Below are 22,407 nucleotides of genomic sequence, written 5' to 3' on the forward strand. Positions count from 1 at the left end.
TAACACACGTCGTGTTCCTCTTTAACTCTTTGTACAAAACTTTATATTGTAATTCATGCAGTGTTAAAACATTCAAGTACTTGACTAAACTGTGAAACAGATTAAACCTCTAAATACGAAACTACAATAAACCGCCCACTAAGGTCAAAGGTAAGAGCATTGTTTACAAATGATCTTGTTATCAGCTGGTAGGTGTTCGTGCGGTCAACATGCTCCGAAGACAGAGATCAAGAATTGAAGCTTGCAAATACAAAATACTTCTAGTCGGTGAACAATTAAGGTAACCTAAACATTTCTTAGTTATGTTGCATGCTAAATGGTAGAAAAGAAATAGAAAATATGTGTAACATCCTCCAAATCATGATCACTATATTACATGTACTTTCTTATGCAATATCTGCGTGCAGTATCATTGCGAAAATGCGTAGGTTGAGTGACTCAAAGTCTGTTATCAAGTTGTGTCTCGATGCATTCGGGTTTGGGTCTTTTCGTTTACAGAAACTGCAATTAAAATGTTGAATATTGTTTGTAACGAAGACTGAGCACATTTATTCATAACTATTGTAAAGGGTGATTTATCAACAAAAATTACAAAGATGAAATTTATATTAATGTACAATTAACTGTTTCCTGGTATTGAGAGCAATGTCAGCAAAAGGTGTATATCAAATTTCATCTGAAAAACTTCCTGCAGGCAAGAACAAGTCAAGTGGTTTGTTTCTATTCGTCAGAGCAAGGAAACAAATATCTGCTATGACTAAATTCTGCCTTAAAACATGCACACCACATTGAAATAAGGCTGAACACGTAATGGTCTCGTCATCATTCTTAATGGCACGCGGACCCTATGGTAAAGCAGTTTGAATATGCTAAGTATAATTAACGTGAAGTAAATGAGGCCGTAGCACGATCTCGGTTTATACTTTCATGTAAACAATATCCAAGCAAACATCATGGCGACGTGGTTTCACGAAAATATAATATATAGTTGTAATTATTCATACTGATTTGCAAACAAAAAAATAAAGGAAGCTTGTGATTCTTCGTTCGGAATGAAAATATAATTACATCAATTAAGATTTTATTCACGTGTCATATCACGAAACAAATGTACTCCAGTTCTAACGAATGTTGTAGTAACTCTGCGTTGCTTGGGGTCGGGTTGGTTTCAAATGTAAGAAATGACAATAATCTCAAATTCAAAAGATTAGATTAGTGCAGACCTCGTAATTCGACCTAGGTATATACACCCAAATTTACTACTATATACACGCGTCTTGAAATATACATTCTCGGCACAGGGAAACAATATTCATTGAGACACCATTATAGAATTATCATTTTTAATGCATCACTCAGTTGGAATGTCTTTGGAAATGCACAGCATGTTCTGAGAGTCAGTGCGTGAGTGAGTGAACGAACAAGTATGCCTTTACGCTGACTTCACTTTATTTCAGTAACCAGAGGTACAGATAAGCTTTGTATCTGCATACGTAAATATTTATGTGAAAACCCAATTCCTATTAAGTCTATTGCGTACAAGTGCGCTTGAATATTTGTAAATACTCAATAAATTTAATCATATATGCATACACACCAAAATGTCAAATCTTGTTGTGTACCGGTGGATAAATAAAATAACTGAGGTATACTGTGAGGTTCTATTTCAGCACATGAACTTGGCTACTTGCAGTCTTTCTTAACGTTTCTCATTTTACAGATCAAATAAAAATAACAAACACGTAAAGCAGCATTTTAACTTTTTTCATATTTTTACAATTAATGGAAAATGGCAAAATACCCAATTGAGTTTGAGTGAGGTGGGTACAATTTGTTTGGTTGCTCAAAGGAAAATTGGGATACCCAATTGAGATGAACACAAGCGGGTACATAACTCAATGACCCAAATATTTATATGTAGCTCTGGTAGCTTTTTAGATGACACCACAATAGGCTTAACGCACTGTACCAAAGAGGAGTATCGAAGCTGGGTCTGCGAACAATATCTCACCTCTTCGTGCTTTGATGTTCATAATACATATGATATAACCTGTGCATGAAAAAGTTGTTACAGAAACACTGTACTCGGAGCTTGGAATTTATGTATTTGTTTATCGTCATTTGTCAAAGTAATTCGTATATAATCTGACATAATACTACTAGATTCTAAAGACCCGGACGACATGTCAGAAAGCCGATAAGCTTTATCATCCTTTATTCAAACATTTCGACATGCATTGTTCATGGGTTCATGCAAGGTTGAGATAAGCTGGGCGCCGTCTCTCAAATCGCAATATACTAGCTTTGGCGCAGGCTGACGGTGCGCAAAGGGAGCCGGAACCAGCTAAAGCGGAGATTACTTATTAAACAATCGGCTTGATAACTGCTGAATCACGTTGCAAAGTTCCTCTATCTGTTTGACAGTAGGTGTCTGTATCAGTAAGTCAGTGGTCAATATGATATGTATACAGTGATATACACAACACGCCCACTTGTCTATAGTGCATACAAGTGAGCTCACTTGAAGAAAACGCCTTGTTATCGAAGCTATTAAAAGCCGTCCCACGATAACACCATAACTTCCCGGATTGGAGACGCAGATGGTAGACGATTGGGGGGTGGGGGAATTTATGTTCTGACGTATTCGATGATGCTAACCCCCTCCTAGACTAACATCTAGTCTCTGAAATGAACATATTTTACAGAAAAAATTGCTCATAAAAATAATCATAAGATATAATGAAAAGGAGCCCAGAGATCTTCCTCGTCTTCAGAAAGAATGCCACACATTCTAGACTTGTATGGGCTTTTTTTCGACATATTTGTTTCAGGACAAACCACCTCCCCTTGAATTCTGAAAGCGATCCTTTTTTCACTATTGAGTCTCATTGCTCCCCACGTAATCCCCAACCGCCGAAAAAGCTGCAAATTAGCTGATGTGGCCTTCAGCAATATCCACTCACTCACTGAATCCAGAATACAACTTTGCACAAATCTCAAAAGCATTGGGAAATGATGCGATTTGAGTGAGTGAAATGGGTTTTACGCCACTTTTAGCAATATTTCAGCAATATCACGGCGAGGGACACCAGAAATGGGCTTCACACATTGTACCCATCAGGGGCGGATACAGCTTTTTGAGAAAGGGGTGGGTGCACACTAATGAGAAAGGAGGGGTGCACACTTCATATTCACGAGAGTTTCAATGGTCATTTAATAAACTTTCAGGACAAAAGGGGGGGTGCGAACCCCTGCACACCCCCTCTGGATCCGCCTATGCCCATGCATGTGGGGGACAGAACCCGGGTCTTTGGCATGACGAGCGAATGCTTTAACCACTAGGCTACCCCACTGCCCCGGGTGCGAATTGAAGTTATGTCATCAAACAAATATCGAGCAATACAAAATGTATTAAGGAAACATGCAAGTAACCCATTACAAATTCTGTTAAGTTAATACTAGTTTGCGAACCAAGTACGATTATATTTGCGTCCAGTACTGGTGAGTCCCGAATACTGTTAACGGTCCCGGAGTTAAATACATATCTAAATGGGTTGGTAGCTTCAGTGGTACGTATATGAAATGAAATGACGTGTATGAAGATCAAAGCATTTTGAGTTGCAGATTTGTTTTCCGCCGCTTTGAAGTATATTTCAGTTACATCACGGCATGTCAGTTTGATGTGGGGGGAAAGCCCAAAGTGATGCATGTCGTGCCACTTTGATGATGTTCAAAGTCTAGTGCTGACAATCAGAAACTCACATAGTTCTGGGCGAATCTTGGATTGAAACCCATACTCAAATGGTCTTATTTATTGCATATGCATGTACGTCGTGATTTTTTTGCCGACATCATTGTCTTCTGTCAACGTCTCCTTCACCAACTTAAGAAATTTGCAACAGAAAACAAACCAAATGATAAATTCAACTGTATAGTTTCTTTTGCTCCTCAGCATAAATTGTATACGCAACTTAAATACATCAACTGTTGTTTCTTTGCCTGGTTTGAATTTGTCACATGAATCAGGTAACATAGTGAATCTGAGACACGCTAAAACGTATGTCATTTGTAGGTGTAGCTGAAATTTAACGTAAACTTGAACCGTTAACCCAAACTTCCGCACATCAAAAGTTAGTCACGCGGCCTGGAACCTTTACCACGATGTTACCGTCGCTCTACATGAACAAAAGTACATTTATGTTTCCGGAATGTGAACAAATATATTTTATCCGGAAAGCAAACCATTTGGACATTATTTATATACTTTCAAGTCCACATCACATAAATTAAATTGGAAAGCAAAATATCTGATATACAACTGTTAATGGACATGTAAGTGAATATGGAGACGCCGACTTTGAAACAAATATGGTATCTTTAATAAACTGATTCCATATAGATGTAAACCATATTTTGGTAAAACACACGATGTATGCAGAAAGTGGCTTTTCGACAATAACAATGCTTAACGCGCGCACTGTCAAACTACGAAGAACACAGAATTACATAATTGTAAAGTCACTTCACACAAGTTTACCCTACTTAAATTGACAAAAGGGGCGGTGGGGTAGCCTAGTGGTTAAAGCGTTCGCTCGTCAGGCCTAAGACCCGGGTTCGATTCCCCACATGGGTACAATGCGTGAAGCCCATTTCTGGTGTCACCCGCCGTGATATTGCTGGAATACTATACTCACTCACTCACTCACTCACCTGACAAAATGGAAACACCCTCCAAAACATGATGAACACATCTGTATCACTCATCTTGTAAAACTATGTACCTTATAAAAGAGATACCTAAACCAAACACAGTTGTTAACTGTTTACCAATGACAAGATAAAACATATGTCACCTTTTTGTAAAATACAGTACCTACAATCTATTACTGGAAGACCGCCTCCGTGGTGTAGTGGTTAGAGCGTCCGTCCTGAGGCTGGAAGGTCGCGGGTTCGATCCCCGACCGCGTCATACCAAAAGCCTTTAAAATATGGTACTTATTGGTCCCTGCCTGGCGCTTGGCATTAATGGGTACAACAAGGACTGGTCGCCTCGGAGTCAGTATAATGTGTCTGAGATGAAAAATGGGGGATATTAATGCTTAACTGTGGTATGGTATCTCAGTGAGCTGGCACTATAAACCCAGCTTAAGTCTGGACTAGTAAAAGCAGCCACACATACACGCGCATGCACGTCGTCATATGAGCGAAATATTATCAAGTGCGACGTTAAACCCCATTTCCCCTCACCCCATTTCACCTCTGTTACTTGAAAGACGTTTTTTTATTATAAATATCAAGGAAGAATAGCTTTAGTTAGATACTGGTGACTGATGATGGAAATTAAAGATATTAAGTCGAAAGGTAAATTGAAAAATGAGATTCAGTGAAATGCAAGAATATAAAAACATGCATTTTTGGTCGGCAATGTAAAGGTTGTGCTAAGGCATGTCGCGTCAAAACATTTATCATTGGATTACCCCACTGCAACTCTGGATTTAGACTGACTGACTGAATATGGTTTTACGCCTTTTTTTGCAATATTCCAGCAATAGCACGGCTTAGGACACCAGAAATTGGCTTCACTCTGGATTAAGAAGAATGGAGTATAGTGTGTATCGGATGTTCGTAAATGAATCCAATCGTTGAAGGTTTCAGATGCATGTGCAACACGTCATAGAAGAGCGCAGGTTCCACTTTCGAAACTACAAGGCATGTTTCGTGGGCAGGGACGCCGTTGATTGGTTAATCCTCAACAGACATGCGCATACGAGGGAGGAAGCCATGATGTGCATGGGCTTATTACAAGACCAGGAAGTGATTCACCACGGTGAGGTTTAAGAAACGTATTAGTAGCAAATTCACCACTAATATAAGGGTAATGCTATTTTTGAGGGCATTATCATTTGCAGAAGCCCTCGGTCTTCCATTAACTGCCCGACGAAGGAGGGCAGTTGAAAAAGACCGAGGGCTTCTGCAAATGATAATGCCCTCAAAAATAGCATTACCGTTATTATTGCTAAAATACATGGAATTTGTTTTGAAAAGAAAAAGGAAACAATGAAGAAATTTGACTGTAAGTTTACCCAAATCAACTTCTGACTGGGTTGACTGCCCGAATGCAATTACGTCATCGAACAATTCAAGTGACGTCACAACAGAAAGTGACGATATTCGACCTTGGCCTTTGACAAGACCATAGCCTGCAACATGTCAAAATATGTCAGTGTTCGGTTTTGGTCCATCAACAGCCTTAATAGTGCAATTGTTAAGGTTAGCACCAACAAGAAAGCCAGTATTACCGCTATTTAAAGCGGGATTTCGGGTTGCTTTGACTTGTTTGACCCAGAATATCTGCCAGTCGAAAGCCAATTAATGTCGAATGAACCGTAAGCCCACGCATCCACTATGACGTCACTTGACAACAGAACTGATAGTGGCCCGTCGTTAAGGTTGAGCGGTCCAATATCATTTGCAGCGGCTCGCAAATTTCTGATAATGGGAGGGCCGTTTCATGATAATTCCATGTATTTTAGCTATAATAACCAATTTGAACTGAGATCATGTACAAGCAGCAGTATATAAAGAAATAGTATTTTCTTTACCGAAAATTGAATTCATCATGTGCTGCTCGTAAATACGTCAGAGTATAAATTACTCCATGTCTTATACTCTAAGAAGTGTATGGGGTGGAGGGGTACCTAGTGGTTAAAGCTTTCGCTCGTCCCCCCGAAAACCCGGGTTCGATTCCCCACATGAGTAAAATGTGTGAAGCCCATTTCTGGTGTCCCCCGGCGTGATATTGCTAAAAGCGGCGTAAAACTAAACCCACTCACTCACTAAGAATTAAGAATATGTTTTTCGGCATATTTATGTGGACGATGAATTATAATAATATGAAAATAATAGTCCACTTTTATAGCCATTCCAGGATGAATATCTTGCTCAAAGCGCTATCGACCGCCTCCGTGGTGTAGTGGTTAGAGCGTCCGCCCGGAGAGCGGAAGGTCGCGGGTTCGATCCCCGACCGCGTCATACCAAAAGAAGTTTAGATATGGTACTTGTTGGTCCCTGCCTGGCGCTCGGTATTAATGGGTACAACAAGGACTGGTCGGCTCTGAGTCAGTATACTGTGTCTGAGTGGGGTATTGATGCTTCACTGCGGCATGGTATCTCAGTGAGCTAGCACTATAAAACCAGCTTCAGTCTGGGCTAGTACAAGCAGCCCCACACGCATGCACGTCGTCATATGAGCGAAATATTCTCAAGCACGATGTAAAACCCAATTTCACCTCACCTCACCTCAAAGGGCTATCATTTTTACCCCGGATATCCCAAGCTGCCTGTGAGGCGCTAGAAAGTTACTAGTCACATGACTTATCCCACCGGGTACCCATTTTTTCTGCTGAGTGAACAAAAGCAAGGATTTTTTTTAGACGGTGGCACTAATATGCTTCTATATATACGATACACCTATTTTCATATTCAACTTGTTATATTATTGCAGTGTGCGACGATCACTCGTTCAAGGACGAGCACCTCTTCTACCGCTTCCGTAGGGACGACGAGACCTATTTACAGAACAAGGATCTTAGAGCCTTCTTTAAGGGCCAACATCTGTTTGACAGGTACGTTTCAATCTTCAACATGAGTGCTACTGTCAGATAATGAAACAGTCAAAACACAGGCAAATTGTAGCGCAAATAGGGTTGTGCAACAAAGAGAAAATGAGTATGCGCGCGAACCGAGCAGTCTTCCCATATGCGCTGGTCATTTTCTCTTTGTTGCGCAACCCAATTTGCTCGCTTCACGCGCATATGGGAAGACTGGTCATTTTCTCTTTGTTGCGCAACCCTATTTGCGCTACAATTTGCCTGTGGTCAAAACTGCTGTACCGATACCTGCTGTCTCATAAAGTTACATATAAACATCAGATTTGTTTTATGCCCTTATTCTATATACGTCGCGGCGGGTCAGTCCAGTAAGAGATGAAAGCCCGAAATGTCGAAGGTCATAGAAGCCTACAGCTTTAATGGAACCTGTGTTTACGGGCAAAGGCTCTCAAATGATCAATTATGATGATCTGGATTCCGAACCCTCGATCATCGGATCCTGGTGTGGGGAAAGGGACACAATACTGAGAAGTTATAAGTGAGTAGACCTACAGTCCGTTTGAGTCAGAAACGGACCGATGAATTGCAAATTTTATCATTGTATAAAATTGTCACATAAATATGAATAGTACATATGTTTATCATTTACTAATACCCAACATCTTAAACACAGTTCACTATTTGTTACGAGGGAGGAGTGCAGAGAAAGGGACAGCCAGGTGTGCGAGAAAGGATGGAGACAGCACAGCACAGGCTAATGAATCAATAACTTGGTGGGCACTTGTGCACGTGCTTCTCTAACACCTGGCTGTCCCTTTCTCTGCACTCCTCCCTCGTAACAAATAGTGAACTGTGTCAAAATTTTAATGATAGTTTCTTAAAGAACTTTTTTGGTGGAGTCCGGAAAATTTTCAAATATAAGAAAGCTGTTGGGTATTAGTGAATGATAAACATGTGTACTATTTTTATTTATGTGGCAATTTTGTACAATGATAAAATTTGCAATTCATCGGTCCGTTTCTGACTCAAACGGACTGTAGGTCTACTCACTTATATCTCCTCCGTAAATTATTTGGAAATAACTTCATGATGTGTGTTTGAATTTTACCACTAGAACTCCAAATTCCCATTCAGTTGACAAAAACACGCCTAATAAACATTTCATTGGGAGAGTTTCGGGTTTACTTTTCATGCCGCACGAACCAGATAATAAGCTACGCCTTCTTTGAAGTGAGATTGTATTCGAGAGACTTCAAAAGATAAGGGGTACTGGCATACCAATAGAACTTTAACCAAACAATGGATCGGTGTTTGTGGTCAGTAGTTCGGTATTATATTATACTTTGCGGTTCTTACGATCAGATACACAGTTTACAGTGGTACTTTGCTTACACATATGGGTTACAATAACCCATGACAACAGATCACTTAACTCTTGCTTTTAATTGTATCCGTGGTCCCAAAACCATACACGTAAAGCCTGTGTGGTTTGCCGACAATTCTTGGGCGAAGTAGATATTTGTATTCAAAGATAAGTGCATCATCTGATCTCTTCAGTTCGTGATGAGCCAGAGTGGTATACTGAGATAAGGTAAAATTGCCACAAAAAATACTTATATATTTCTTTGATGGGCATTTTAAAAGTTGAAGTGATGAACTATGATGATAATTTTATGGATATACAACTTCTTTATTGTGAAAGGCGACGTTACGACATAGATTCTAATGTTATCAAGGAAGTGAACATGAGAACATATTTGAGAGATTGTATATAACACCTCATGTATATTCTCTCAAATTTGTTCTCATGTTCACTTGCTTGACAACGACATTAAAACACTCTCAAAAACATTCATCATTATCGTATCAACATTGTTTGACTCATATATCTTCACATTTTTTAATCGTAAATTAAAAATGAAGTTCGCCTACTTTGTTTTCAAAGTATATTAGCAAGCAAGTAATGTCAACTAACAGAACATTAGCAAACAACTACCCCCGCCCGAAACATTAGTAAACAATAACCCGCAGCACTAGCAAACAACAAAGAGTTAATATATTTTGCAAACAAACTCAAAAGTCAACCATACCTTTATATAGTGCGTTACTCGTCAAAGTAATCAAAATATAGTCAAACCTTACTGTGAAACGGATATTGCATAACGTTGTGATATATTGATCAAGTATGAAGGAATACAAGTGGATCGGGCGGTGGGGTAGCCTAGTGGTTAAAGCGTTCGCTCGTCACGCCGAAGACCCGGGTTCGATTCCCCACATGGGTACAACGAGTGAAGCCCATTTTCGGTGTCTCCCGCCGTGATATTGCAGGAATATTGCTAAAAGCGGCGTAAAACTAAACTCACTCACAAGTGGGTCGTTATTGCAACCTTCCACAGAGATGAAGAAGTAATTTTGAAGGTAGCCGGTCATTGGTTTCAGATCAAAGCAGGATGTGTAGAAGATCTATGTCAAAACATATCCATAAAATTATCATCATTCTACTTACTCGTATATACTCTATAAAAAGAATTCCCTACCCTAAACAAAATGCTACCCCAGGAAGTACATGCTCTAGGTAAGTATACAGGTAGTATAATTCCTTGAAATTATTTTGTATGTATGTGCTTATGTTGACACTGTAAGATACAAGTCAAAACATTGATTACACAACAGTCTCGTTTCCTACTGACTGGGTCCCGTCCTACTGCGCAACATAGTACAATAACCAGTCCAGTATTTTGAGACCAATTCATTTAACTGGAAACATAATTATCAATGAGTATTATTTGATACATCTAAGCACTTGTATATTGCAACACTACGCTCCTTCTAATCCTTCAAAACACATCGTGCAGCGTGCTCTGTCGTACAGCGAGCTCTGACAAACGGAAACCTGGAAATTGTGGAAATCTCAAAACGAGGCTCTCCCGCTAGAAACGTTTGGCGGTCTGGTACGGACTTGATATTATATCAATCATATTGTGCGTTCCAGAATTACATTGAATAAGCGCACAAAATACATAACAGGTGTAACCAGTGTGCCAGATGCATTGTGAATCATTTTACGACCTCATCAACCTGGGACTGTCTGTGACGTCTCAGTTAAGGTCAGGCTGCCTACACCTCGCCATCACATACAGAAATACGATGTCATTACAGTTTAAAATAATATACATTTGTAAATACCATTTTCTTATGAAACAAGGAATTGGAATTCAGTGTAACCATAGTTGTTTGTGATGTCTATTTTCACTTTCACACGAGAAAATTCGGATCGGCTGAAAAGTAGGTCATTGTCTGAATGGGTTAATGAGACTCATGTTTTGGTTTGCACTGTCTTTGACACCCATTCGACTGTCTGCGCATTTCGATCGTATTTATTTACCGTTCTTTGTTTGCTAGTTGTGTAGGCTAGGAGTGGTTTGTTGACGTGAGCTCATTTGCATAATGAAGTTTTATGGCGGATTTCGGGGCGGTGGGGTAGCCTAATGGTTAAAGCGTTGGCTCGTCAAGCCGAAGACCCGGGTTCGATTCCCCACATGGGCACAATGTGTTAAGCCCATTTCTGGTGTCCCCCGCCGTGATATTGCTGGAATATTGCTAAAAGCGGCGTAAAACTAAACTCAGTCAGTCAGGCAGTATGGCGGATTTCAATGGGACTTGAGCATAGCATTTCAGTCTAGATTTACTCACTTATAACTACTGTACTTGATAGAAAATTTTTAGCTGACCATGGTAAACCATCGAACTCCAGTTTTCTGAACAGACTTTTACTATCTCAGTTCCCTGATTATTGATTTTAATAACAGGTGTATGGGCAATATGCATGTACTTGTTGCCCATGCACCTGTTGTTAAAATTCACTTTCCTTTTAAACAATGGTGGATTGTCGTTTTGTAATATCAGTGATTTCGACTTGATATCATTTCTTTTGCGAGTTAGTTTAGTTGGTTCGTCACCAAGGAAACACGAATGGATTTCAATGTTTCTTTTGGGGTTCAAACCCAGTCTAGAGATCGAGTTAATCCCCTTATCCCATGGTTTGATCGGATCCTCGATTATCCAGCGTGTTCACGTATCTGTTTTCCATGGTGGTTTCATATAAGCTGGATAATCGAGGGTGGTTGTGATACGACGTTCCTTTGGTTCCAGACTATTTGCTAGCCGCGCCGTCCTGCGCGACTTCCACGCCCCCGGCGTCGTGTACCGAGACAGCTTCATGGGGCGCGAGTTGATTGACTGGATGCTCCAGAGCGGGCTGTCCTTCACCAGGGATGTGGCCATCAAAGACTGCAGGGAACTGCTGGAGAATGACGTCATCAAACATGGTGAGCTGGACTTCAAGCGTTGAACAACAATCTATTGTTTGTTGTGCGTTGTTTGACGTCGCACTCAACAACAGTCAAGCTTTATGGCGGCGGTCTGTAGACATTCGAGTCTGAGGTTGAGGCACAAGTGGCTAGGTAAACAAAACCATATACGGGTCTGTTGGATGAGAAAGGCCACGTCTGCTCCGTCTTTCATTTGATACTTAGTATTAAATGGCAAAGCAACACGTACATTGCTTGGGGTTCCGATGAAGCTATTCATATCGTCTATAGTTGCTACGTGTATTCATTTGAACCTTGTGGATTTTTAAAATAACAAAACAATTTCATATTTCTGCTTTATTGGGTCCAATCTCGTTAAATCAGTTAAACGGTACCAAGAACTAAAATCTCATTTTAAAGAGATTGTCGAAGGTCGGATCAGTTTAATGGAGTGACTTACGTTTTGCGCCGCTTTCGGCAATATTCCAGCAATATCACAGCGGCGAACACCAGAAAATGATCTTTACACAATGTACCCATGTGGGAAATCGAACCCGGGTTGAACGTGACGAGTGAACGCTCTAACCACTAGGCTACTCCACCGTCCGGATCCGTTTAAAGAAAACACCGCCTTCCTGGACATTGCATCCTAACTTCACATACATGATGGACAGAAACACCGTATGGCAGAAACAAGCACATTTGCCGCTCTATGCTCAGAGTGGACTCATTCAAACTTACCATCTGTTCTGACTCCTGTTCCAGTGACAGACGACTACCACTTCCGGGACGACGACCTGATCTACCAGTTCTCCATGGACTTCCACCAACCCTACCTCCTCTCCGACATCCTCTCCTTCCGTCGCACCTCATCCTCATCCTCATCTTTGGGCTACACGCGGTCCTCCGTCGAGATGACGACGCTCAGGAGACGCTCAACTCCCGGTGAGATTGAGTATGTTTGAGAATGTAAAATATGCATTAACATTTAAATGACTTGGATTTGTCAGAATATTCACAGCAGATGAAGCTGAACTCCCCACTCCCCCATCCTCCTTAAAGGGGCTGTATAGATAGTGTTAATATGTCAAATATAAGTAAAAAACATGGGGATCGAGTTGTTCTGGTACTATCATGGGAAAGAATTACCGCCGCATCGTTTATTCTGCCTTCAGTGTTTTATTGTACGGTAAACATCTCTCCCTTGTCTTAAATTTCTGTACATAATATTTTTTTAAAAATCAGAATTAAAAATCCAGAGCTAAATCAGACCGTTCCTAGCTATTCATCACTTAGCAATTTTTTGATCATTAAAAAGCTGATAAAATATTATTACTTTACAGGAACACACAATTCTGTATAAGGACCATCTATCTCTGTACTTCCAGTATCAATGACATCTTCTCTTAGATCTGCTGCCGATGACTCTTCGTCAGACTCGAGTCGGAACTCGCTTCCCATGTCGAACCCCAGTCCTCTCGAGTCGGTAGACGACATGTCTTCCAGACTTCACTCTGGCTCCTTCTCAACCGATTCCCTCCAGCCAAAGTCAGGTATGGCCGAAAAATAAATCTGAGTACAGTCACTCACAATGTATAATTTAGATTCATTGGTTCTCTGGAAATACAAATTCATATAACGTAGGGATGTACTGTTCTCGCCGTTTCAACGAAAAAATATTCTTTTAAAAACCCGAAGCAAAATAATATCATTCCAGTATTTTATGACAAACATTAGACAGGTTGTGAGATTTCTGGTTGGGTTGGGATTGTATTGTTGTTTAACGCTGCACTCCCATATTCCAGTTATATGGCGGCGGTCTGTAAATAATCGAAGCTAGACCAGATAATCCAGTGATCAACGGCATGAGCATCGATCTACGCAATTGGGATACGATGACATGTGTCAACCAAGTCAGCGAGCCAGACCACCCGATCCCGTTAGTCGCCTCTTACGACAAGCATGGGTTGCTGAAGATCAATTCTAACCTCCCTTCTAAAGTAGAAGACCAAGTGTTGTTGTTTTGTTTCGACCACTGGTTCAGGTGACATACCTTGTTGTTTTGTTTCGACCACTGGTTCAGGTGGCATACCTTGTTGTTTTGTTTCGACCACTGGTTCAGGTGACATACCTTGTTGTTTTGTTTCGACCACTGGTTCAGGTGGCATACCTTGTTGTTTTGTTTCGACCGCTGGTTCAGGTGACATACCTTGTTGTTTTGTTTCGACCACTGGTTCAGGTGACATACCATGTTGTTTTGTTTCTACCTCTGGTTCAGGTGGCATACCTTGTTGTTTTGTTTCGACCACTTGTTCAGGTGACATACCATGTTGTTTTGTTTCTACCTCTGGTTCAGGTGACATACCATGTTGTTTTGTTTCGACCACTGGTTCAGGTGACATACCTTGTTGTTTTGTTTCTACCACTGGTTCAGGTGACATACCATGTTGTTTTGTTTCGACCACTGGTTCAGGTGGCATACCATGTTGTTTTGTTTCTACCACTGGTTCAGGTGACATACCTTGTTGTTTTGTTTCTACCACTGGTTCAGGTGACATACCATGTTGTTTTGTTTCGAACACTGGTTCAGGTGACATACCTTGTTGTTTTGTTTCGACCACTGGTTCAGGTGGCATACCATGTTCTTTGTTTCGAACACTGGTTCAGGTGACATACCATGTTGTTTTGTTTCGACCACTGGTTCAGGTGACATACCATGTTGTTTTGTTTCGACCACTGGTTCAGGTGACATACCTTGTTGTTTTGTTTCGACCACTGGTTCAGGAGACATACCTTGTTGTTTTGTTTCGACCACTGGTTCAGGTGACATGCAATGTTGTTTTGTTTCGAACACTGGTTCAGGTGACATACCTTGTTGTTTTGTTTCGACCACTGGTTCAGGTGACATACCTTGTTGTTTTGTTTCGACCACTGGTTCAGGTGACATACCTTGTTGTTTTGTTTCGACCACTGGTTCAGGTGACATACCATGTTGTTTTGTTTCGACCACTGGTTCAGGTGACATACCATGTTGTTTTGTTTCGACCACTGGTTCAGGTGACATACCTTGTTGTTTTGTTTCGACCAGTGGTTCAGGTGACATACTTTGTTGTTTTGTTTCGACCACTGGTTCAGGTGACATACCATGTTATTTTGTTTCGACCACTGGTTCAGGTGACATACCATGTTTTTTTGTTTCGACCACTGGTTCAGGTGATATACCATGTTGTTTTGTTTCGACCACTGGTTCAGGTGACATTCCATGTTTTGTTTCGACCACTGGTTCAGGTGACATACCATGTTGTTTTGTTTCGACCACTGGTTCAGGTGACATACCTTGTTGTTTTGTTTCGACCACTGGTTCAGGTGTCATACCATGTTGTTTTGTTTCGACCACTGGTTCAGGTGACATACCATGTTGTTTTGTTTCGACCACTGGTTCCACCTTGTTGTTTTGTTTCGACCACTGGTTCAGGTGACATACCTTGTTGTTTTGTTTCGACCACTGGTTCAGGTGACATACCATGTTGTTTTGTTTCGACCACTGGTTCAGGTGACATACCATGTTGTTTTGTTTCGACCACTGGTTCAGGTGACATACTTGTTGTTGTTGTTTTGTTTCGACCACTGGTTCAGGTGACATACCATGTTGTTTTGTTTCGACCACTGGTTCAGGTGACATACCATGTTGTTTTGTTTCGACCACTGGTTCAGGTGACATACCATGTTGTTTTGTTTCGACCACTGGTTCAGGTGACATACCATGTTGTTTTGTTTCGACCACTGGTTCAGGTGACATACCATGTTGTTTTGTTTCGACCACTGGTTCAGGTGACATACCATGTTGTTTTGTTTCGACCACTGGTTCAGGTGACATACTGTTTTTTTGTTTCGACCACTGGTTCAGGTGACATACCATGTTGTTTTGTTTCGACCACTGGTTCAGGTGACATACCATGTTGTTTTGTTTCGACCACTGGTTCAGGTGACATACCATGTTGTTTTGTTTCGACCACTGGTTTCACTGGTTTCCATGTTGTTTTGTTTGACCACTGGTTCAGGTGACATACATGTTGTTTTGTTTCGACCACTGGTTCAGGTGACATACCATGTTGTTTTGTTTCGACCACTGGTTCCATACCATGTTGTTTTGGTGGTTCAGGTGACATACCATGTTGTTTTGTTTCGACCACTGGTTCAGGTGACATACCATGTTGTTTTGTTTCGACCACTGGTTCAGGTGACATACCTTGTTGTTGTTTTGTTTCGACCACTGGTTCAGGTTACATACCATGTTGTTTTGTTTGACCTTTGTTTCGACCACTGGTTCAGGTGACATACCATGTTGTTTTGTTTCGACCACTGGTTCAGGTGACATACCATGTTGTTTTGTTTCGACCACTGGTTCAGGTGACATACCATGTTGTTTTGTTTCGACCACTGGTTCAGGTGACATACCATGTTGTTTTGTTTCGACCACTGGTTCAGGTTACCATGTTGTTTTGTTTCGACCACTGGTTCAGGTGACATACCATGTTGTTTTGTTTCGACCACTGGTTCAGGTGACATACCATGTTGTTTTGTTTCGACCACTGGTTCAGGTGACATACCATGTTGTTTTGTTTCGACCACTGGTTCAGGTGACATACCATGTTGTTTTGTTTCGACCACTGGTTCAGGTGACATACCATGTTGTTTTTGTTTCGACCACTGGTTCAGGTGACATACCATGTTGTTTTGTTTCGACCACTGGTTCAGGTGACATACCATGTTGTTTTGTTTCGACCACTGGTTCAGGTGACATACCATGTTGTTTTGTTTCGACCACTGGTTCAGGTGTCATACCATGTTGTTTTGTTTCGACCACTGGTTCAGGTGTCATACCATGTTGTTTTGTTTCGACCACTGGTTCAGGTGTCATACCTTGTTGTTTTGTTTCGACCACTGGTTCAGGTGACATACCATGTTGTTTTGTTTCGACCACTGGTTCAGGTGACATACCATGTTGTTTTGTTTTGTTTCGACCACTGGTTCAGGTGACATACCTTGTTGTTTTGTTTCGACCACTGGTTGGTACCATGTTGTTTTGTTTCGCCACTGGTTCAGGTGACATACCATGTTGTTTTGTTTCGACCACTGGTTCAGGTGACATACCGTTTTCAGGTGACATACCTTGTTGTTTTGTTGCTACCACTGGTTGAGGTGACATGCCATGTTGTTTTGTTTCGACCACTGGTTCAGGTGACATACCTTGTTGTTTTGTTTCGACCACAGGTTTAGGTGACATACCATGTTGTTTTGTTTTGACCACTGGTTCAAGTGACATACCATGTTGTTTTGTTTCGACCACTGGTTCAAGTGACGTACCTTGTTTTGTTTCGACCACTGGTTCAGGTGACATACCTTGTTGTTTTGTTTCGACCACTGGTTCAGGTGACATACCTTGTTGTTTTGTTTCGACCACTGGTTCAGGTGACATACCATGTTGTTTTGTTTCGACCACTGGTTCAGGTGACATACCATGTTGTTTTGTTTCGACCACTGGTTGGTTACCAGGTGGACATACCTTGTTGTTTTGTTTCGACCACTGGTTCAGGTGACATACCATGTTGTTTTGTTTCGACCACTGGTTCAGGTGACATACCATGTTGTTTTGTTTCGACCACTGGTTCAGGTGACATACCTTGTTGTTTTGTTTCGACCACTGGTTCAGGTGACATACCTTGTTGTTTTGTTTGACCACTGGTTCAGGTGGCATACCAATGTTGTTTTGTTTCGACCACTGGTTCAAGTGACATACCTTGTTGTTGTTTTGTTTTCGTTGGTTCAGGTGACATACCTTGTTGTTTTGTTTCGACCACTGGTTCAGGTGACATACCTTGTTGTTTTGTTTCGACCACTGGTTCAGGTGACATACCTTGTTGTTTTGTTTCGACCACTGGTTCAGGTGACATACTTTGTTGTTTTGTTTCGACCACTGGTTCAGGTGACATACCTTGTTGTTTTGTTTCGACCACTGGTTCAGGTGACATACTTTGTTGTTTTGTTTCGACCACTGGTTCAGGTGGCATACCATGTTGTTTTGTTTCGACCACTGGTTCAGGTGACATACCTTGTTGTTTTGTTTTGACCACTGGTTCAGGTGACATACCTTGTTGTTTTGTTTCGACCACTGGTTCAGGTGACATACCATGTTGTTTTGTTTCGACCACTGGTTCAGGTGACATACCTTGTTGTTTTGTTTCGACCACTGGTTCAGGTGACATACCTTGTTGTTTTGTTTCGACCACTGGTTCAGGTGGCATACAATGTTGTTTTGTTTCGACCACTGGTTCAAGTGACGTACCTTGTTGTTTTGTTTCGACCATTGGTTCAGGTGACATACCTTGTTGTTTTGTTTCGACCACTGGTTCAGGTGACATACCTTGTTGTTTTGTTTCGACCACTGGTTCAGGTGACATACCTTGTTGTTTTGTTTCGACCACTGGTTCAGGTGACTTACTTTGTTGTTTTGTTTCGACCACTGGTTCAGGTGGCATACCTTGTTGTTTTGTTTCGACCACTGGTTCAGGTGACATACCTTGTTGTTTTGTTTCGACCACTGGTTCAAGTGACATACCATGTTGTTTTGTTTCGACCACTGGTTCAGGTGACATACCTTGTTGTTTTGTTTCGACCACTGGTTCAGGTGACATACCTTGTTGTTTTGTTTCGACCACTGGTTCAGGTGACATACCTTGTTGTTTTGTTTCGACCACTGGTTCAGGTGACATACCATGTTGTTTTGTTTCGACCACTGGTTCAAGTGACATACCTTGTTGTTTTGCAGTGTTGTTACGGCATGTCACGGTGCAGGAACTCGAAGACCCAGACACGCCTTACATGAAACACACAGTCAAGGTGAGTCCAGGCAGGCAGTACCCAGGGGATGAACGGGTCGGCTTGTGGGTGCCGACTGAAATAGGGGAAATAGTTAACACTCCACACGTTTGGCTGCTCTGGGTTCCTTTGTGATGGGGGGCGGTGGGGTAGCCTAGTGGTTAAAGCGTTGGCTCGTCAAGCCGAAGACCCGGGTTCGATTCCCCACAATGTGTCAAGCCCATTTCTGGTGTCCCCCGCCGTGATATTGCTGGAATATTGCTAAAAGCGGCGTAAAACTAAACTCAGTCAGTCAGTCCTTTGTGATGGAAGAATCCGTATACAAACGCCAATAGAATATTGTTGATGTGGTTACGCTGGTATGGTCTTCCTCTTTGAGCGCCATTGAACCCCAGGGGGAATGGTTCCGTAGGTTTGGCCATGTGCGTGCATGCGTGGGTGCGTGCGTCTCCATCCACTGAAATACCATGCGCGCCCAACTCAAGCACTGCTTACTGCCTCAAAAGAGATCAGTTCATGTTTTATCGCTGTAATACCGAAAACCAGGCGAATAGTGCATTCTTTCAACGTCATCGGTATGACGTATCGAACCGTTGACCTTCAGGACAGACCACGGAGAAGGTAGCCGTTTGATGTACCCTATGGCATTGATCAAAATATGATGCAGTTTAGAGAGAAAAAGTCCAACTGAAGTAGTATGTTTTTTTAGAAACAAAAAAGCGTTCTTCAAAAGGTACCCGTGAAGATCCGGGTTAGAATTGGCCTTCAATAACCCATGCTTGTCGTAAGAGGCGACCAACGGGATCGGGTGGTCAAGCTCGCTGGCTTGGTTGACACGTGTCATCGTGTCCCAATTGCGTAGATCAATGCCCATGCTGTTGATCACTGGACTGTCTGGTCCAGACTCTATTTTTTAGAGACCGACGCCATATACTAGTAGCTGGAATATTGCTGAGGGCGGTGTAAAACGTAACTCACTCACTCTGTGCCCCAGGTGTGTCACTCCACATACCATGCGTATCATCTTTGCAGATGATAAGTGACTCGGTGGGATATGGGTTCGTCATCCGTGGGAACAGTCCCGCCTACGTCCAGACTGTGGACCCCAACGGCCCCGCTGCCGCTGCCGGGATTAAGGTACGTATGACATGACGAAGTGAATGTACGTCATGTCGGACCGTGTGGTGGGATTTACGTCATGTCGGACTTGATGACCTGATGAAGGTACGTCACGTCTGTCCGGATGACGGGATGAAGGTACGTCATGGATGGTGGGGGTCGGAATAATGTATCTAATGGGTTGTTCAAGTTAACATGCCCCATGCTATCTCATTGGTCGAGCACCATATAACTCTAGAGCATAGAATTACGCACGCATCTCGCTCTGGAGTGATACAACCCAGCCCCATCCAGGGGCGTAGCTACCATTACAAGAAAAAGCCCGGGCTTACACATGGTGTTTACTAAAAAAGTTGGACAAGCTCTCAATACTATCTAAATATAAAGCTTTGCAACCTATTGGACTTACACGAAACAAATTGGCTTGCTACGCGCCTGCCATCCGACATATCTTACCTTATCTCTAACGCATCTGAACATGTTACTAACAGAGACCCGTGAAGATCCGGGTAAGAATTGTTCTTCAGTAACCCATGTTTCGACTAACGGGATCGCTAATTTGGTTGACACATGTCATCGTATCCCAGTTGTGTAAATCGATGCTCATAATGTTGATCACTGGATTATCTTGTCCAGAATCGATTATTTACAGACCGCCGCCATATAGCTGCAATACTGTTTCATGAGTGCGGCCTTAAACAAAATCCAACCAACCAACCTTCTAAAATCTGAACGCCATTTCCATAACGAGCATAAAGTCACAAATATTCTTATCACGTTTGTGACCGCCTCCGTGGTGTAGTGGTTAGAGCGTCCGCCCGGAGAGCGGAAGGTCGCGGGTTCGATCCCCGACCGCGTCATACCAAAAGACGTTAAAATATGGTACGTGTTGGTCCCTGCCTGGCGCTCGGCATTAATGGGTACAACAAGGACTGGTCGGCTCGGAGTCAGTATAATGTGTCTGAGTGGGGTATTCATGCTTCACTGCGGCATGGTATCTCAGTGGGCTAGCACTATAAAACCAGCTTCAGTCTGGGCTAGAACAAGCAGCCGCACATACACACGCATGCACGTTGTCATATGAGCGAAATATTCTCAAGCACGACGTTAAACCCAAGTTCACCTCACCTCACCTTATCACGTTTGTAATATACACGTCTCTTCCTCACGTCCCCGTTTTCACCTCAGGTGCGACAATTCATCCACTCTGTCAACGGAAAGAACGTGCTTCGAATGGACCACAAGAGCGTGGGCAAGCTCATTCAACAGAAGATGGGGACGGTGTGTCTCGTGGTCATGACCCACAAGCGGGATGCTGCTGCTCACACGCGGTGATGTCCGCCTCATTGTTGGCTAGACACATACTTAAAACACTCGGTGGATAACTGAACCCCATGCTGGTCGGAAGACACAACGACATTTAACGGGTGGTCACACTGCGAACACGATCGGCAGTTTCTGCTAAACATAGTCCGTCTTTGCAGTTCCGGAAAGGGCCGAGTTGTGCCGACTGGTCACGTAAGTGTCCGATTTGGTTAATCACGTTTACATCTTATCCTGATGGTGTGGACGTTGGCTACAGCATTAGTCACTGGATTGTCTGGTCCGGACTCGATTATTTACAGGACTTTGTTCGGCGTTAAACGATATACACTCACACAACACTCCTGGACTCATTCATTCTGCAGAGCCACAGCCTTCAGACTACCACGGACTGAACTAATGGATATAGAATATAACAATGAAATTCAGTTCAAAATTAACTGTCTGTATCAGAGTTTTGTTCAAATCTGTGTGATATGTTAGTGTTTTTAAGAAACATCAGTGTAATTGCATCTGTCAATATTATCAGCAATACCAGGATGTGTCCGCAAACTGTGCGCAATGTAAGCGGATCCTTGCATGATTAGGGGGCTCAACTCAGCACAGAAAATAGTAGCACAGCGCCTCAGATCCAGATCTGTACCACAAGTACATGAGGGACCTTCATACACTTTAATGTCGGTACAAAATGGAGAAAACCGCAAATAAGGATGATTAGAGTACCGGTAAAAACATTTCACACCTTTTTGAAAATTATGTATCTGTTCAACATCACTCTCTTTTAGCCCTAACCCGTGAAGATTCTGGTTAGAATTGGTCTTCAGCAACCAGTGCTTGTCGCAAAAGGCTACTAACGGGTGGTGAGGCTCGCTGACTTGTTGGACACGTCATCGTATCCCAATTGCGTATATCGATTTTCATGCTGTTGATCACTGGATTGTCTGGTCCAGATTCGAGTATTTACAGACCGCTGCCATATAGCTGGAATATTGCTGAGTGCGGCGTTAAACAACAACCAACCAACCCTTTCAAGACCATCTTTGGTAGGCCTCATTTACACAAAGCGATCTTTCTTCCACGACTGTCGTACCTATGTTGGTATACGGGGTAACTACAACCCTGCAACTAAAATCACTTTGTGGAAAGGCTCTTATATACCGTGTACG

General features: G+C 42.2%; 1 protein-coding gene across 2 annotated transcripts; it reads left to right on the forward strand.

Moving 5' to 3' along the window:
* Positions 1-173: 173 nt before the first annotated feature.
* Positions 174-21,975, forward strand: LOC124253686 (DEP domain-containing mTOR-interacting protein-like). Of its 2 annotated transcripts, none has more exons than XM_046687501.1 (9): positions 174-280; positions 5,649-5,827; positions 7,505-7,625; positions 11,763-11,938; positions 12,686-12,875; positions 13,331-13,473; positions 18,750-18,820; positions 19,832-19,936; positions 21,107-21,975. In XM_046687501.1, exons 1-9 carry the CDS (start codon positions 210-212, stop codon positions 21,251-21,253), a joined length of 1,203 nt encoding a protein of 400 aa, XP_046543457.1. In that variant the 5' UTR covers positions 174-209; the 3' UTR covers positions 21,254-21,975. The 2 variants fall into 2 exon arrangements, with proteins under 2 accessions (XP_046543457.1, XP_046543456.1); XM_046687500.1 differs by having other exon boundaries at positions 12,686-12,865; positions 13,309-13,473.
* Positions 21,976-22,407: the final 432 nt, after the last annotated feature.

This window comes from Haliotis rubra, unplaced genomic scaffold (genome assembly GCF_003918875.1).
Source record: "Haliotis rubra isolate DU_JTF1 unplaced genomic scaffold, ASM391887v1 Scf55, whole genome shotgun sequence".
Lineage (NCBI taxonomy): Eukaryota > Metazoa > Mollusca > Gastropoda > Lepetellida > Haliotidae > Haliotis > Haliotis rubra.